Source organism: Epinephelus fuscoguttatus, linkage group LG6, assembly GCF_011397635.1.
Source record: "Epinephelus fuscoguttatus linkage group LG6, E.fuscoguttatus.final_Chr_v1".
In the NCBI taxonomy this organism is placed as follows: domain Eukaryota; kingdom Metazoa; phylum Chordata; class Actinopteri; order Perciformes; family Serranidae; genus Epinephelus; species Epinephelus fuscoguttatus.
The window spans coordinates 19,008,884-19,024,811 of NC_064757.1; the positions used below are offsets into that span (position 1 = coordinate 19,008,884).

The 15,928-nt window shown below is 44.2% G+C and overlaps 2 protein-coding genes across 7 annotated transcripts in view; one reads left to right on the forward strand and one right to left on the reverse strand.

Annotated features, from left to right (window-relative positions):
• mctp1a (multiple C2 domains, transmembrane 1a) overlaps nucleotides 1-12,901 on the forward strand; it is a 179,143-nt gene extending 166,242 nt beyond the window's left edge. For all 5 annotated transcript variants that reach the window (XM_049579953.1, XM_049579955.1, XM_049579957.1 and 2 more), the window contains one exon: nucleotides 9,629-12,901. In XM_049579953.1, the coding sequence (XP_049435910.1) occupies nucleotides 9,629-9,700 (72 nt within the window). In that variant the 3' untranslated portion in view covers nucleotides 9,701-12,901. The remainder of the gene's footprint in view (nucleotides 1-9,628) is intronic.
• Nucleotides 12,902-13,424: 523 nt separating this feature from the next.
• slf1 (SMC5-SMC6 complex localization factor 1) overlaps nucleotides 13,425-15,928 on the reverse strand; it is a 36,650-nt gene continuing 34,146 nt past the window's right edge. For both annotated transcript variants that reach the window (XM_049579399.1, XM_049579400.1), the window contains exon 18: nucleotides 13,425-14,444. In XM_049579399.1, the coding sequence (XP_049435356.1) occupies nucleotides 13,948-14,444 (497 nt within the window). In that variant the 3' untranslated portion in view covers nucleotides 13,425-13,947. The remainder of the gene's footprint in view (nucleotides 14,445-15,928) is intronic.

Sequence of the window (15,928 nt, forward strand, 5' to 3'; positions counted from 1 at the left end):
ACCAACAGTTAACCAGCCCCATGCGGTTTTGCTTCTACATTAACCGTGAGATCAGATTAACTTTGTGGCTAAAGACTGCAGATGCTTCGTTAGGTAAATATAGGTGTGCGTGTGTGTGTGCGTGTGTATGTTAAGAGTAACGTGCTGTGCTGCTCAGGACGGAGTGCAGTTTAAACTGCAATTAAGCGGCAGCTTGTGAAAGTCGTTGTGTTATCCAGCACCGATGGTGTCCGCTGTGGCCGTTAAGCCCTGCTGTGCTAAGTTCAATACACACGCACATGGACGCACACATAAACACACATGCAGGCTGAGGCTCAACGACCCAGGGCCTCTGATACGACCAATCCCCTGCCACATCAGCGCTGACACACTTCCTCTTTGATCGCTTGTTGCCCGCAACTTCTTTCATCTTTACAGGGTCATAATCCTTGCTCTCCTACACACCCCAGCCAACCCCCCGTGTTCTCCCCCTTTCGGCCCCCGTGCAGTTTTACAGTGTCATAGTTTACTGGGGTCTGCTTAAGCAGTAGGCACAAGGCAGGTAGCCATCGGCCTAAATGAGATCAAGCTGTCCCCTCTGGTGAAGTGCAGCCACCTTACACACCTGGAGCCTGGAGGAGCAGAGCGGTGAAGGGGCCCAGGCCCGGCAGGTATAAGGCCTTTACAAGGCCCCTAATGAGGGCCTGCTGGCTAGGGAAGGTGGGGGCAGACATGCTGCTCTGGTCTGGTTCCCGTGCTGCTGGAGTTGTGCCTACTGTATAAGTAATACTGTAAGTGCTACTGTAACGGTTATTGCTGCAGCTGTTGGAATGGTAATTGTTGCCAGGTTTCACTGACAGTTTGGAGGCTTACCAAGTAATGAGGGTGAAAGACCAACGGAGAGGGGTAAGAATAGATTTCAGGGGAGGAAAGGTGAGGATGGAAATAGAGAAACAGGATGGTGGGATTAGGACAGAAAGAACAAGCAGGGTTGATTGATCATTGGAGAGGATTAGTTTGATTATTTAGGGTGGGGTAGTCTTGTTTGTATCAATAAGGCCAATGAAATTTAGAGTGACTGTTCAGCTGGTGTAGAACTGTGCTGATCACATTCTCACTGAATCCAAAGGTTAATTTTTTGTGAAGACACCCGGCTCAGCGGTCATTGACTAAAAACAGACCAGGACGTTCTGCTCTGCGGTGCGTCCCGCAGCTGCCTCCGGTGGTGGGTTCACCTCATTGCCTGCCCCCGCCTCACTGGGTCAAAACCGTCCTTGGGGATTAAGCCCTTTAGGCTCTCGGATGATGCAGAGAGGTGCTGGGGTCCAAATGGAGCGTCCCCTCATGGGCACGTGTCCATAGCACCCGCTGGCATTGGTGCAGGGGCCCACTATGCCTGATACCGTGGATGACTAATGAAGTGCTATTTCAGGGCCCCGGTGTGACCTAACACACATACATAATCACACACACACACACACACACACACACACACACACACACACATGCTCTCCCAGCAGTAGTGTATGTGAGGTGGGTTGGGGGTGTTTCAGTGCAGTGTTCCGCATCATTTGGAGGTGCTTCAGTGCAGCAAGAACTGATGAGGTTCTAATGACTTTATATACAAAGGGCATCCACACTGGGCCACAGTCCATCATAACATGTGTCGCTGTGCGGCACCACAGTAACTGTTCTATCTGATAGTTTTGTCATCTTTCATTTATCTTAAAAGCATACATGAAAGTGCATAAAAGAAACTTTGCATTTAGCCGAAACAGCAATCCAAATGTAGCTCTTTAAATCAATGACACTGGGCCCCTAACAGCTCTGTCAAACACCCTTTAAAAACCAAATCTCCAGTGGTACACAGGAGCTGCAACAGGCAGAGTTACCTTTTACCACCTGAACAGTTTACTTAAATCATTATGTCCCTCTGTGAGCAGCAATTGTAAAGGCTGGCATGGTATGTAGAGCATGTGTACATGAAAGAGTCACTGTCCCTCTCTGAGTAACACTTTCTCGTATCTGGTTTGGATCTTTTACCGGCGTACGCTATCGTTATGGTCATTATCAGGGAATCCTTCATGTCCTCTTAAACGAGGCCAAACCGAGCACCTTTATAGTGCTAAGTATTCCCTACCTGGCGTTTGGGAGGTGTCAGTGCACTAGTATGTTTTACGACACCATTAGCCATGTGAGCTAGGGAGTGCGTAAGCAGGGCCAAGGCAATTAGCATGCCAAGTGGCCCTTTATGATCGGTGTAAAGGAGCTGGATCAAACCCCCAGTACAAAAATAAGCATGAATTCCAATTTAGCGCCTAATGAGCAGTGGGGAGTCGGGTTAATATTTTTAGACAACATTTATGTTGGGGATGAAACCTCATCGGACATACGGGGGTCAAAGGCAGGGTAGTTAAAGGTTGAAACGTTGCCAGGTGCCATCACTTACATCTACCAGAGGTCTCTCTCTCCTCCGCTTTGTCCTTTCCCACTTTTGTGACAAATTTAAACATTTTACTGCGAGTGGCCAATTAGTCACTATTGAGTATGTGTCGTGCCACAGCAGTTAATAGGCAAAACTTTCCTTACTTTGTAATTTTTTTTGTTCACTGATTTATGTCACCTTGACATGCCTTTTCTTTCCCGCAATAGACGAGAGTGCTGAATCCTCCGATCTGCAGATGTGTGAACTATACACAATAGTGTTTCCCTGGAAACATTTAATAACCCTTATGCTCCATTAGGCGTCACATGAGATGAAACCCGCTGAGTTTTGTGCTCTGGAGAGGACTGGAAAACAGAATAACATAGTATCATTAAAATGTTGCTCCCTAGCCTTCCTTGACTTTATTTACTCGCCTATTTTCCTTTTTTTTTCACTCACTGTCACCCACCTTGGTTTCGCCTTGTCTGTCTGCCCACACTGGCATCATCAAAACACAGTCAAAGGTTCAATGTGAGAGGGAGAGAGAGAATGAGAGACAGTGAGAGAGAAAGAGAGGAGCAGGTCCCGGGATGCTTTGTGGGTAACACCGTTAAACGAAGCACGGTACACGGCGCCCCTTCAGCAGAGCACACTTCAAAGCCTGTTTTGCACTTGTACTGTCAACATTTGGGAGAGGAGAGGAGAGGAGAGGAGCGAGGGTGGAGCAGCCTTTGAGCAGCGCTGGGTCTTTACCCACTGCCTCTCCTGTCGATGTTCGCTTTAAGCTCCCCACTCACTCTACCAAATTGCTTATGTGCTCGCCGCATTACCACACTTTTTTACTTTCACCCAATTCCGGTTTCTTTTATTTTGCTAACGTCCCACTTTCTCCTCGTCTACTCTGCCTTTTCTTCTCTTTTTGACTTTAACTAGCTCTTGTTGTCTGCATGGGTTTGGTGCCTGTGTGTGCTTTTGTGTGTGTGTTATTAGGTGAGGTGAGTGGGGGAGCCAAGGGTATAGCATCAGGCAGGCCTGTCACCTGTAAGGTGGAATTGAACCTGTGACGCATGAGCCCCATTTCTCTTGGCTGGCAGCTTTTCACAGAGAAAACTCCTGTTTGATTGAGATATTGTTTTTTTTTTTGTTGTTGTCTTTTTTCCCTGCACCCTTTGTTTTTGTCGATCCCCTTCGCTACTCTTCATGAGAAACAAAACCCTACTTTCTACTGACATGCAAACTTTTCTTTGTTTTTTCTGCACTCACAAATAGTTTTGTTTGGACAGGAATGTCAGCGCTCAGAATTAAATTGCCGTGTTCCTTTTTTGCTGTTGTAGGCGTTTGGCCGTGTAATGGGACCACTAACAGCCAGTGATCCCGCTCAGTACCTGTCCTACTTTTGGATCCATGGTAGCTTGCAGCAAACGATGAGTGAGAATGAGTTGCATATCGAGAAACATTTTTATAAATGAATAGTTCATACATTTTCCATGACCGCTTACCCTATCAGGGGGTCGCGGGGGGGATGGAGCCTATCCCAGCTGACACTGGGCAAGATGCAGGGTACACCCTGGACAGGTTACCAGACCATCACATGACTGGCACATAGAGACAGACAACCATTCACGCTCACATTCACACCAGTTACCTAGCCTGCATGTCTTTGGACTGTGGGAGGAAACTGGAGTACCCACGCAAACACAGGGAGAACATGCAAACTCCGCACAGAAGGACACCTCCACCTCCGGGATTGAACCCCCTACCCCAGGTTTTAAATAAGAACCCTCTTGCTGTGAGGCAACAATGCTAACCACTGCATCACCGTGCCACCCTAAATGAATAGATGAATGATTTAATTCACTCATGAGTGAAAGGTACTGGCCCTGACACACCAAGCCGGTGGTCAACCATCAGTCAGTGTTGGGTCATTGGCAAGGGTCTGTTGCCCTAGTTTTTGTGGTGTTTCCCACACATTGGCACTAGTAATTCTGGGTCAGCCGTTGACGGCTGTTTTTCAGGCAATCCAGTCCATTGAATCCACGTTGGAGCCGACAAAGCCCGTTGGTGAGTGAAATCACTCTGATTGGCAGTTCATCTGTGTTCAGTGCACGAAAAAGAAGCAGATGTAAGAAAAGCAAGCAAATGTAATATACTTTGCTCTGTTATGCTGTTAACCCGTTGACATGCTAACTAGCATCTTGAATCGGTCATGTCGGTCATCCACTTTCCCTGCTGAGTACAGAGTACTGCCTCCTACTGGTATGGAGAGTTACATCCTCTCTCACAGGCGCAGAACATTGTGCTAGTTGGCCGTTGGCTGTAGTCTTTGCAGTGTGTTCAAGCGCAACTTTTTGGCCGAGACACAGGTGACGTGAGGCGACCTTAAACAGCACATCTGCATGTAGTGTAGTAACATGGACATAATCTCTGTTAATATCAAATAACTGCAAGCAAATTCACAAAAAAAAAAAAAAAATCAAATCACCATGAATGCACCAATGTCATTGATTGTAGTCAGTGTTGGCACTCTGCCAGGACTGTCATGGTCCTCTAACCAAACTGCCACTGCATTCACACAGACACACACAGATGGGGCCATATAAACCCCTCTCTGTCCCCTGGGTTTTTGCTCCGTTGTCTGCTTTAGTTGGCAGGGCTATAAAAGGATCCACACCCACATGAGAACAGTATCTGTCATCACCCGAGTGTCCACAGATCTCCCTCTGTCTCACCCAGTCTCTTCTTCACTCTCATTGTTTTCTCTCCTGTTTCCTTTGTTGGTTTGTCCCGCTCTCTGCCCTGCCTCCCTACATCTTTCCATCTATTTCTGTCCCGTCTCTATTTCGTTTCCCATCATTCCTTTTCTCCCTTGTTTTCTCCACCTGGATTATTCCCTCGTCGCCTTTCAGGCTACCTCATAGTCTCTCTTTCCCTCTCGCTGTATTCAACTAACCGCTTTTATTTGTACAGCTGTTTAGTAGGATGTTAGTTTGCCTTGTGGACAGTGAGGAGTATCCAGATCTGTATCAGTGCAGTCTGGCTGCCTAGTGAGGCGTAGAGAGCAACACATGCTGGCCTAACCACTCTGTAAGCACCTTAACGAGACATTGGTGACCACCACTGTGAGACAGAGGAGCAGAAATACCCCACTGTATGTGTGTGTGTGTGTACAGTGTGTGGATTTGTATGAGAATTTAATGATACAGGAGTAGCAGGGTGTTGTGTGTCTGCGTGATGTGGGAGACGCAGGTGTGTGTGCTCTCTTTGCTGATATGTGTATGCATGTGTCTTCATTGGTGAGACACACACACACACACACACACACACACACACACACACACACGTCTCTTTGCATCTCAGATTTATTGCAGGCAGAGGATACTGGAAGGCGTCATTGAAGCGACAGTGGGAACCAGTAGAAGATGGATGATAAAGGCTCGTTCCCAGCCAGTGCTGAGAGACGCCGCTGTTCCCGTCCACAGCAGACAGACCCACCATGAGACAGAACAGAGAAACCATATTGACGTCAGTTTGTTGTCTGCCTGGAGAATCAGAGAGGGTGTCAGTCAGTCAGACAGGCAGAGTAGCCTACAGTACATCAGCCTAGGAAGGATCCCACAGACGATACTGGCTCTTTGGTGCTGTGACTGTTAAGTTGTGTTTTTTTTTTCCATTAGTATTCTGATTCAGTGGCTAGTGCTTGTCAGTGTCTTGAATCTGTCTGGGCTAGCGACTGTATTTGTGTGTGCGTGCACACACATCTGAAAGTGAGAGACTGCCAGAGTGACAGTCTCTGGTTGTTGACGCTCAGCCACTGTGATGCTGTTGCGTCTGAATGTCCATCACTTAAGAGCAGCCTCTTTCTAAGCTCTGCTCACCGTCTTTGCAAAGCATCACATGAAGTGGGAATCAGTTCCCTGTGGGAGAAATAGGTGACACTCCTTCAGTGATAAAGCAGATCATTAGGGTTGGGCAATGTCTACCGAATTGCACATGAGGATGCGCATTACGAAACATTGCAATGGAGGTTGATACGGTTTTGTGTGTGTGTTTGTGTGTGTATTGAGGGGTGGCGTGGGGGGGGCTCTAACGGGCTAAAGGTAATATAATTGTACATACTTTCTTTTATACTTTTTATAGTTTATATTTGCACCTCCATAACAACACAACTGAGTGGTAAATAGTGTGATTGAATAACCTGATTTTCCTTCAGTAAATCAGGTGCAAGGAGCTTTTATAATAATTACAATAAACCCATTCTTCATTTTTTGCACTCTCTGACTGACACTTCTTGTAATAAATATTCATCAGTTCTAAGGCGCTAAATGTTGGTACTTCGGATCTCCACCTTCAGTTGCACCTTCAATTGCTGATAAATCTGAATTGTTACTTTTTAAGCAGGCAATGAATGCCATTAGCGCCATTGCAAACCCACCCGCTGTTGGTGTGGATTTTTAAATCACGACGTCGGGCTCAGTTGTTGATGACTGTCAGTTATCGGCCCAACATTACAGAGCATTTACTGAAGTGATTGTCATGTGCCACTAAATTGTTAATAATGATACAAAAGTAATCATGAGATATTTAATGTCTTGGCTATTAATTTAACCAATACATTACACGTATTACATAATATTAAATTGTAGGATTAAAGGGATAGTTTTGGGAAACAAAAATCAGTAGGAGCTAAATGCTTGATTATTTTTTTTTGGTATGGTGACAGCAGGTCAACAAGACTCCAGACGGTCACTGCTTCTGATCATGAAATGGTCCAGAGCATATCCCTTACATAACCAGAACTTGCTGTTTTTACATTAGGTGGATTTTGTAATGTGTGGGCAGTGCAAGGCCAGCTGTTGTCAGTCCTTATACTGAGCTAACCAGCTGTTGGCTCTCACTTCATATCTAGTTGACACCTATGAGAGCGGTATTATTCCTCTCATCCAAATCTCTGCATGAAAGCAAAAAAGTGTATTTCCCAAAAAGTCTAACTGTTTAAGTTAAGCCTGGGGTAGGGTCAAAGAGTTGTAGACATGTAACAAATCTGCTTATACTTGCATGACTGTCACAACATGCATAAGAGAACAACTAACATGAACATGAGACTTTTTAGAAAGTCAAATTCTGCTTTTTAAAAAGCTGTATAGCTCAACAGGTAGAGCATGGCATCATTGGTGGTGGGTTTCCTTGTTATTCAGGGTGTTAAAAAATATGCACACGGTGATGCTTTGAACTAAAATATCCATCAAATACCTTGTGTCACACTTTGTGATCAAACCATGTCAGTGTCAGCATGTTTCCTTCTGCCATAAATATCTGAACAGTGTTTTTAAGGAAACTGGAAATTCAGGACGTTGCTGTGTTCCTTTTTCTGTCTGTAGCTGAATCAGATTAAATCATCCAAAGTAGTTAAAGTTGATGCTGTTCTGCTCCTAATGGCTGACAGGTGCTCCACCTGTGTGCAAGGAGACATGAGCCCCATCAGGTCAAGTCTTCTATAGTTTTTATTTATTGTTTAAAAGAAGAAGGAACGCTCCACATAGATAGACAGACTGCTCTCTGATGCTGCAGTTGAGCCAGCCTGAGTTAAGAGAGAGAGAGAGAGAGAGGTAGAAGAGATCGCACGTTGCTGTTTTTTCTTGGGTTTTGTACTATGAATGATGCAAACACAGTGAAAATCTCTAGTGTTCTTGTTTTCTCTCTGGCCTTCAGACAGTATACATTTTCTAATGAACATTTGGATTTTTATCAGAGAGGTCAGTCTGTCTTACTTTTATAATAGGCTCTTTATTAAACCGCACATGAATTGAGAGTTAATACTTTTGTCCCTAGTTACATGTTTAGCCATATGAAGCCCCTGACATTTACTGTAGGATCTATCCAGCTACACATAATCAGTAATAAGTTGATACTTGATACTTGACTGATTGATATTGCAACAGTATTATAGGGTTGACTATTGTTGCTTTCACAAAATATTTACACAGCAGTATTTTTAGTAAGTAATGTGGATATAATGACTAAGTGGGTAAAGGAAATTAATACAGCAGCTAGAACATTCAGGTACATGGCTCTGCAATAAGGGTTGCTCGATGCCTGGGGCAAGGAAAATGCCACATTGGGCTAGCAATTCTAGCGACTCAGGTAGCTAAGGAGTGAGCCATCTTGCTTCCTTCTCATCTCTGTTGAGAGTTGCACATGTTCAGTACCGATTGGGCAAATGGGAAAATGGCGGCAGGTAAAGACAAAGTTTATGAGCTGAAGTGCAAGAGAGCATTTCTGTTATCCTGTAAACAGAAGCTTAGTTGATTGGCATCAGAGGATGTAGGTTAAACTCCAACTATGTGTTGCGCAGTTTGCACCCTGAGAGCAAGGCGGATAAAAGAGGTCGTTTTTCCCTGACAACTTTAGTCTTTGTTGCCATTTGATAACCACTAATAAGTAAAACAGTTTGTATAGGGGGAGATAAAAATTGACTTTGGGCAGGTAGATTTCTGACCCAATTGCCCAAAAAAACCATTAACATTTTGCCTTAAGGTAAGTTTAGAAAATTACATCACCTTACTGTAATGCAGCCTTTAAAACCAGGAACAGACGACACTTAAGATATAATGATATCTGAATTCTAAGATGATATCTAGTCTCATATCACAATATTGATAAATCGCCCAGCCCTAGTTACAGTGCGTTCTCTCTGTCTTCTGTCTCCTTCCCATCTCTCTGCCCTTTCTCTCCCCACCATCTTGCCATGCTGAGATGACTCTGTTGTCTCTCCAAGCTTTCCCATGAGGCCTTGCCCTGTTCTCTGTTTGTTTGTGTGATCCCTTCCCTTAGGCCACTGTCCCACATCTGTGGAAGTATGTGTGTACGTGTATATTTGTGTGCGTCTGTGTGCGAGCATGAGTGTATTTGGAGCTTTGAACAGTGTACGTGGATTGTGTTTGTATGTGTGCGTGTGTGTGTGTGTGTGTGTGTGTGTGTAGATGTGAGTGTCTTCATGTGCATCTCTGTGTGTACGTGTGTGTGTATGTGTGTGTTGTAATCAGTGTGTAATCCCTTCCCTGCGGCCACTGTTCCACACAGCTGGACTCAGAGAGCCTCTGGAGGGTTTCTGTGCTATTCAAGCATCCTTTGCTCTTTCCACCTGACCGGGTGGTGTGTGTGTGTGCGTGTGTGTGTGTGCGCACGCATGCCTGTGTGTGTGTGTGTTTCTGTGTGTTTTAACAGGTGCAGTACCGAGAGCTGAAACTGGATCCCAATCCCAGTCCAAATAAAAGGAAGAAAAACAACCCCGGGTAGATGACTGTGTCCGCCCACCAACTCTTCTCTTCTCCATTTTTCTTCTCGTGCTCTATTACTGGACACTGAGGAGCAGAGGAAGACGGCTCCGGACCCGCTCGCCTCAGTTATCCTTCCTTTTTTTTTATTTCCTATTTTCTTCTCTTAAACCGTTTTTTCTGTCTTTAATTGCTCATGACGTACAGTACAGTTTCCTGAGGTGTGATTTTTGTATTAAAAAAAAAAAGGACGAGTACAAGAAATATTCTTATTACCATTATGCTTTTGATTGATTTTAAATGCGAGTGGGAAGGATGGATGGAATGACCTTTTTCTGCCGTATGAGCCGCTCTCCTCCTTTTCTTCTCTCCATCACTCTGACAGCTCCGAGGACTCTGTCCATCTGCTTGCCACAAGTGTCACACAATGAGTAAAACGAGTTTCAGCATTTATACACACACCGTCCCATAAAGACATTTTCAGTGTGTCCGTATTTATGAGAATACAAGCCTTATACTATCATTCTGCATTATCACACTGCAATAGACTTTTAAGGTTATTGGTTTTTTTTAGCTCAAATTGTAGTTATTAAATGATTTTGGAAATATGTTCATATTTTCTAATTGTTTTTGTACTGAAGTATCTTTTGTTTTGTTCTTCTCTTGGATGTGGTAATGATGTTATGTTCCCTGGCAGTAATTTGGATTGTGTCCACTTAACTCAGCCAGCCAAGTTGATTAGCAATTATGGTAGTAGCCTCCAGATACTATGTCCTTCTACACAAACACAAACCTGGACCAACAGGCTGAGGGCTTGTGGTGGTATCTGTGCTTTAATACAATGGCCAAATTTGCTATTTTTAAAAAAAGATATTAATCCAGAACATAAAAAAAAAATCAAACCACAGTGGGCAGTGGTATTAGTTTAAAGTACAGTGAGTCTGTTCCTCTTAAAATAGATTGCGATTACATAATCGTCATTAAAAAAAATACCCAGAGGGAAAAAAAGAACAACACTAGAGTTGGCGGCAAACCTGCTCTCTTCTAAATGTCCAGATAATTTAGCTGTAGCCTCGTTTAACCCCTTAAAAACATGTCAAAGTCCACTGTCAGTCAATCAGTGAGACTCCTTCTCCGTCTGTCAGGAGCAGCAGACTGGGCCTTCTGCCGTCTTGGTGTTAATATAGATGTCACTCAGTCTATGCAGAGTGTCGCCAGGCAGGCAGGCCTTTAGGCAGCCACAGCCCCTAATCTTGTTTGAAAGGCTGGTCTCCTTTCCTCTCATCTCCCCGTGCGTTTGCCTCGGCGGCCACACAAGACAGCATCCGCACACTCACACACACAAGCATGCATGCAGACACCAAAATAAAAAATAAAAAAAGAAAGAAAGAAAACCGTCCTCTCACGTGAATACACTGCTTCTTTAAGAGATCTCGCGTACACATACTGTACCTACTTGCTCACAGATGAAAGCATAACATCCCATTTGAGCAGGCACATTCTACTCCCTCTCAGGCACACACACACACTCACACAAACATGCTCTCTGTGATGCTGTGCCCCAGGCTGGCCGCCCTCTCCATCTGCCCCACCTCCTGTGCCCACAGCTCAACTTTGATCTGTCTTTCCAGAGACAGAGGCTTGTGTATGTGAACTGTGCATGTAAGAGTGTTTGCGTATACACGTTTATGCAATCAAAGACACGTTGCTTTTCTCAGCGTTGGTGTGTGTTACAATTGTATCTCCCCTCCAGCTGTAGACTGATGCGTTAGATTCAGTCGATGTGTGTGTCAGCATGCAAAAGTGTGTGTGTGTGTGTGTGTGGTGCAGCACAAGTGCCAGCTGTTATTTGGTGTGGAGTTTGCTGGTGTAGAGGGCCGTCAGCTAGATGAGCAGCAAGCCGCTGTGTGACAAGGCAAGGCTCTGAGGGGACTTCGGCCTGAGATGTCAGGGATGGAGGGATGTGTGTATGTGCGTGTGTGTTTTATGCTATTTCAGATCCCTCTTCCCATCATGCTTCTCTGCGTTTGCTCTCTCTGCGGTTCCCTCATTCGTCAGTGAGCGGGGTTGCGACCCTGTCTGAAGGGACGGTCTCCTGGGCTTCTTGCTGAGCATCTGTTGAAAGATCACAGCTCAGGCTACATTTGAGGAGGTCTCCTCTCATCCTACTGATCCCTTCCTCCATCTCCCCCCTCTTTTCTCCATCTTTTTGTTGCCTTTCCCCTCTTTGTCTGTGTGTCCGTCTCTCTGTCTGTCTTTATCATTCTACACCTCCTCCCCACCACAACTACAGCTCTCCTCTGCCATTTTGTCATCCTCTCTGCCCTGCCTGTCTGCTTGCCATCGCCTGTACCCTCTCCCCCCCTCCGTCTTCGCCCATCCATCTCCATGCTTAAATATCAACAGGCTTGGATCTGTCACTCCAGAGGGCCATTGATTTTGTTTTGTTGTTTTGAGGAATCCACTTGAAAGACAATAACAGACTGTCCCCTAAGAGCAGCGTCGCAGACTGATTATAGCCTCCTCAACAAACACACTCTGTGGCTCGTGAAGGATGGCTTTTTATAATGCCTGAAGGGACTGTTTGAATACCTGATATATATGTGTCTACTACTGTATGTAGTTATTTTACAGCAAATTGTGGTGACTATTGTGTGGTATTGCATCCAAATACCATTATTTTGTTATTTATTATTGGGTTTTGGCTCTGTTTGCAAGCAAACCAAAGTGTTTTTATTTTGTATGATGTAGAGAAAATAAATTATATAAAGGAATGTATCAGACAGACAGCTGTAAAGGGAAAAAAAGCACTTTTATTTGCACCAAGTTGCAATGAGACTATTTATTTTTTAAATAATACTGTACATAGCTAACTACTTAATTTATGTTTGTATTTTATACAGTATGCCTGTTGATAGTCTGGTGATGATGTTGTAAAGTAGGTGTATGCCTGCATCATTTTATGATTTTTTTATAAGATCTGTCTTTTTTCCGCCTGCAACGTTGCCTGCCTGTGACATCATCTTCATGTGCCCAGTTCTGACCAATGACATTTTGGGACAGGAATAAAGAGCTGAGACATGGGTTGGTCAGGAGGGGGTGAGAGAAAATATGATGTATATTTCCGGTTTGAGAACTGAAATGCATCTGATGTATGTTGCTTATTTTGAAAGAAAAGAAAAGAAAACAAACACAAGATTAAATATTTTTTATCATCTTCCAAGTGTCTGGATTATTGCGAAATTTGTTTTCCACTTCAGCACCAACACTGGAAGCAGCAAGGGAAATAGACGGCTATTCATCTCAGTCTGAGATACCGAATACTTACACATTTCAGGTTCAGATCCCTTCTCATTTCTGCTGCTCTATCGTCGACTCGACCCACTCCAACAAGCAGGGCTGAGCGCCTTCAGGAAGTGGTTCATTCCTCACTGCTGTCTGTGTGGCTGAGACCCAAAGCGAACATCAGCACCCCGAGGATCTCAGACCAATTTGACTTCGGCCAGAACTGGTTCTATTCTTTCACTCTGGCCCCCACATGAAGCCACTTCATGTGTCAGAGTATGATTCATCCTTAAACTGACAGTTCACCACAAAATTAAAAATACACATTTTTCCTCTTACGAGCTAGCAGTAGATGCACGCTTCCTTCTGTGCGGTAATACACTTGGTATTTGCGTACATATTTGACTACTCTGCTGATTAAATGTTATCAAAATGACTGAACACCACGGCATGATGTTATTTTCATTTATTTTGTTAAAAATAATATTTAATGTGAAACAAACTTTTATATTCAAACAAAGTGGCAGTAGAAAACTAGAACTTGAGGTAGACACAGTCTATACAGAAAAGTGTGTTACCATAAATACATGCAACTCAGAGCATTCAAAATAAATACATATTTTTTAGGAAAATATTTACATTTGAGGAATATAAAACAAGTTGGTGAAATAAATCCAAACTATGTCGTATTTATAATCAAAGTATAGAACTGTTTCTCTATAGAAATGAACATAAAACTTCAAAAACACATGCTTACCCATTTACCTGAATGGAAAGACGGGAGAAGGCTCATTATTTTGCAGGCGTACATACACATAAGGCCAGAAGGTGTTTGCTGCCTGTATAGACATTTTAAACTGTCATAAACTGCCAATAATAAACTATTGTATATAACTGAGTAAGATGCCCTTTTGTGAGCATGTCAATCACAGGTTGCACATTCAAGTTTCAAGCTTTTCCGGTGTGTTGTCTATTGATCCCATGTCACAGGTCAGCCACGAGCGCTTCCCCCCGACACTTAAGATCCTCCAGTATCTTTAGTAGGAACAGTGTATTCTCCCCTGTGCACAGTTTCACTGGCCGAGACACCTGCTCTAGGTAACTCCCTCGGCCGAGCTCCAGCAGTGTCTCTGCGTCCTCCACCAGCCTCACTGCCCGCTGGTCTGTCCAGCCCAAAATCACTTTTTGGTGGGAATGTGTCTCCAGGGCCCTGACCAGCGTGTGGCCCAGGCTGTGGGACTTGTGGCTGGGCTGCTTGTGGCTGGGCAGGCCCCTTTCTTGCTGGTAGGAGAAAATGAGGTGGGCCAGCAAAGTGGATCCGACCTCCAGGAGGGGCAGGTTCAAGACCTCAGTCGAGTCATTTCTCAGGGCTGAGTCTCCGACGTGCGCGCTGTGGAGGAGCTCCTCCCTCTGACTTGTTGCAGAGACCAGATCCAGCGCAGTCTGCCCGTTTCCATTAGTCTGCTGCAGGAGAACTGAGCCTGGAGGGGGCAGAGGTATACAGGATCAGATCACACAACCTTTACTAACTCAGAACTTAAGGCCACTACATGCTGCTTCCACAATGACGTGCAATGCTGCAGCAGGAGGAAACAACCTGCAATAAGCATGACTGCAACTATTTGCCTTTAAATAGTTTTGATACTTTTAACCAGGAAGTTTTTTTTTTAACCGTGCTACAGACCAAAACTAAAACTCAAGTTTGTTCTAATAGCACCAAACACTTTTTCAACATAATTGTACAATGACAAAGTGTTTTTAAGAGGATCTTGTCAATGCCCCGATTGAAGTAAGACAACTCTCCACATGAGAGCACAAGGACGAGAGCGCATCGTGTATTCAGTTGGAGCGCTCGACACAAATACATGCATGCGACAGCCCATGTCAGAAAATCTGTCAATGCCCCGATTGAAGTAAGACAACTCTCCACATGAGAGCACAAGGACGAGAGCGCATCGTGTATTCAGTTGGAGCGCTCGACACAAATACATGCATGCGACAGCCTTCACACACACACCATGACCCCCAAGTATTCTTCCTTCACTAAAGCTCACTTTTAAGGGGTCTCCCAGATCAAAAGCAATGAAGGATGTGCCGAATGGCATCACCTGAAAGTACTTGTTAGGGGAAAAAAAAACTACAAATGAACTTAAAATGTGACTTAAAATTAGATTCTAGATGTAATTTTGGGAAGCTGTGATATGGTAGTATTTGATTTTAAAGGTCCAGTGTGTAGGATTTAGGGGGGTACATTGGCAGAGATGGAATAAAATATAATCTATGTTTTCTTTAGTGTATAATTGCCTGAAAATAAGAAATGTTTTGTTTAAATTACATTAGAAAGAGCCATTTATATCCACATAGGGAGTGAGTCCTTGTCTACAGAGATCACCTTGTTCACTGTCATGTTCTACAGTAGCCCAGTACCGACAAACCCAACAGTGGCTTTAGATAGAGCCATGTGTTTTCGTGTTGGCCACTGTACAGTAGTTAGCAGCCACTCTGCTGTAAGAAAACACTGATCTTGTACATGAAACAGCTTTATTCTGTGTTTTTACTGGTTTAATTTACCAGGTCCATTTGTTTTGGACAGAAAATGACCTCTGAGGACAATTCAGCTCCCAGTAAAAAACCCTAAATGTCTGGATCTTAAGTTATCAGAGGAAAAAAGGTGAGAACACATTTACAGTAGCAGGTGCTAGGCTAATGGCCCATCTCTGACATGCCAGACAATGTCAGAGAACACTGATTTGAATCTGCTTTATTCATTGTTTCTACTGGTTTTAATAACACTGTCAGTTTGTTTCAGAGAGGAAGACACCTATATGGGTAATTTGGCTACTAGTAAAAAAACTCCGGAATGCTGAAGGAACTCTAACTGGGAGAAGTTTCAGCTGGTTGCAATCTGCAATCCCCACAACTGGATGCCACTAAATCCCCCTAAATCTTACGCATCAGACCTGTA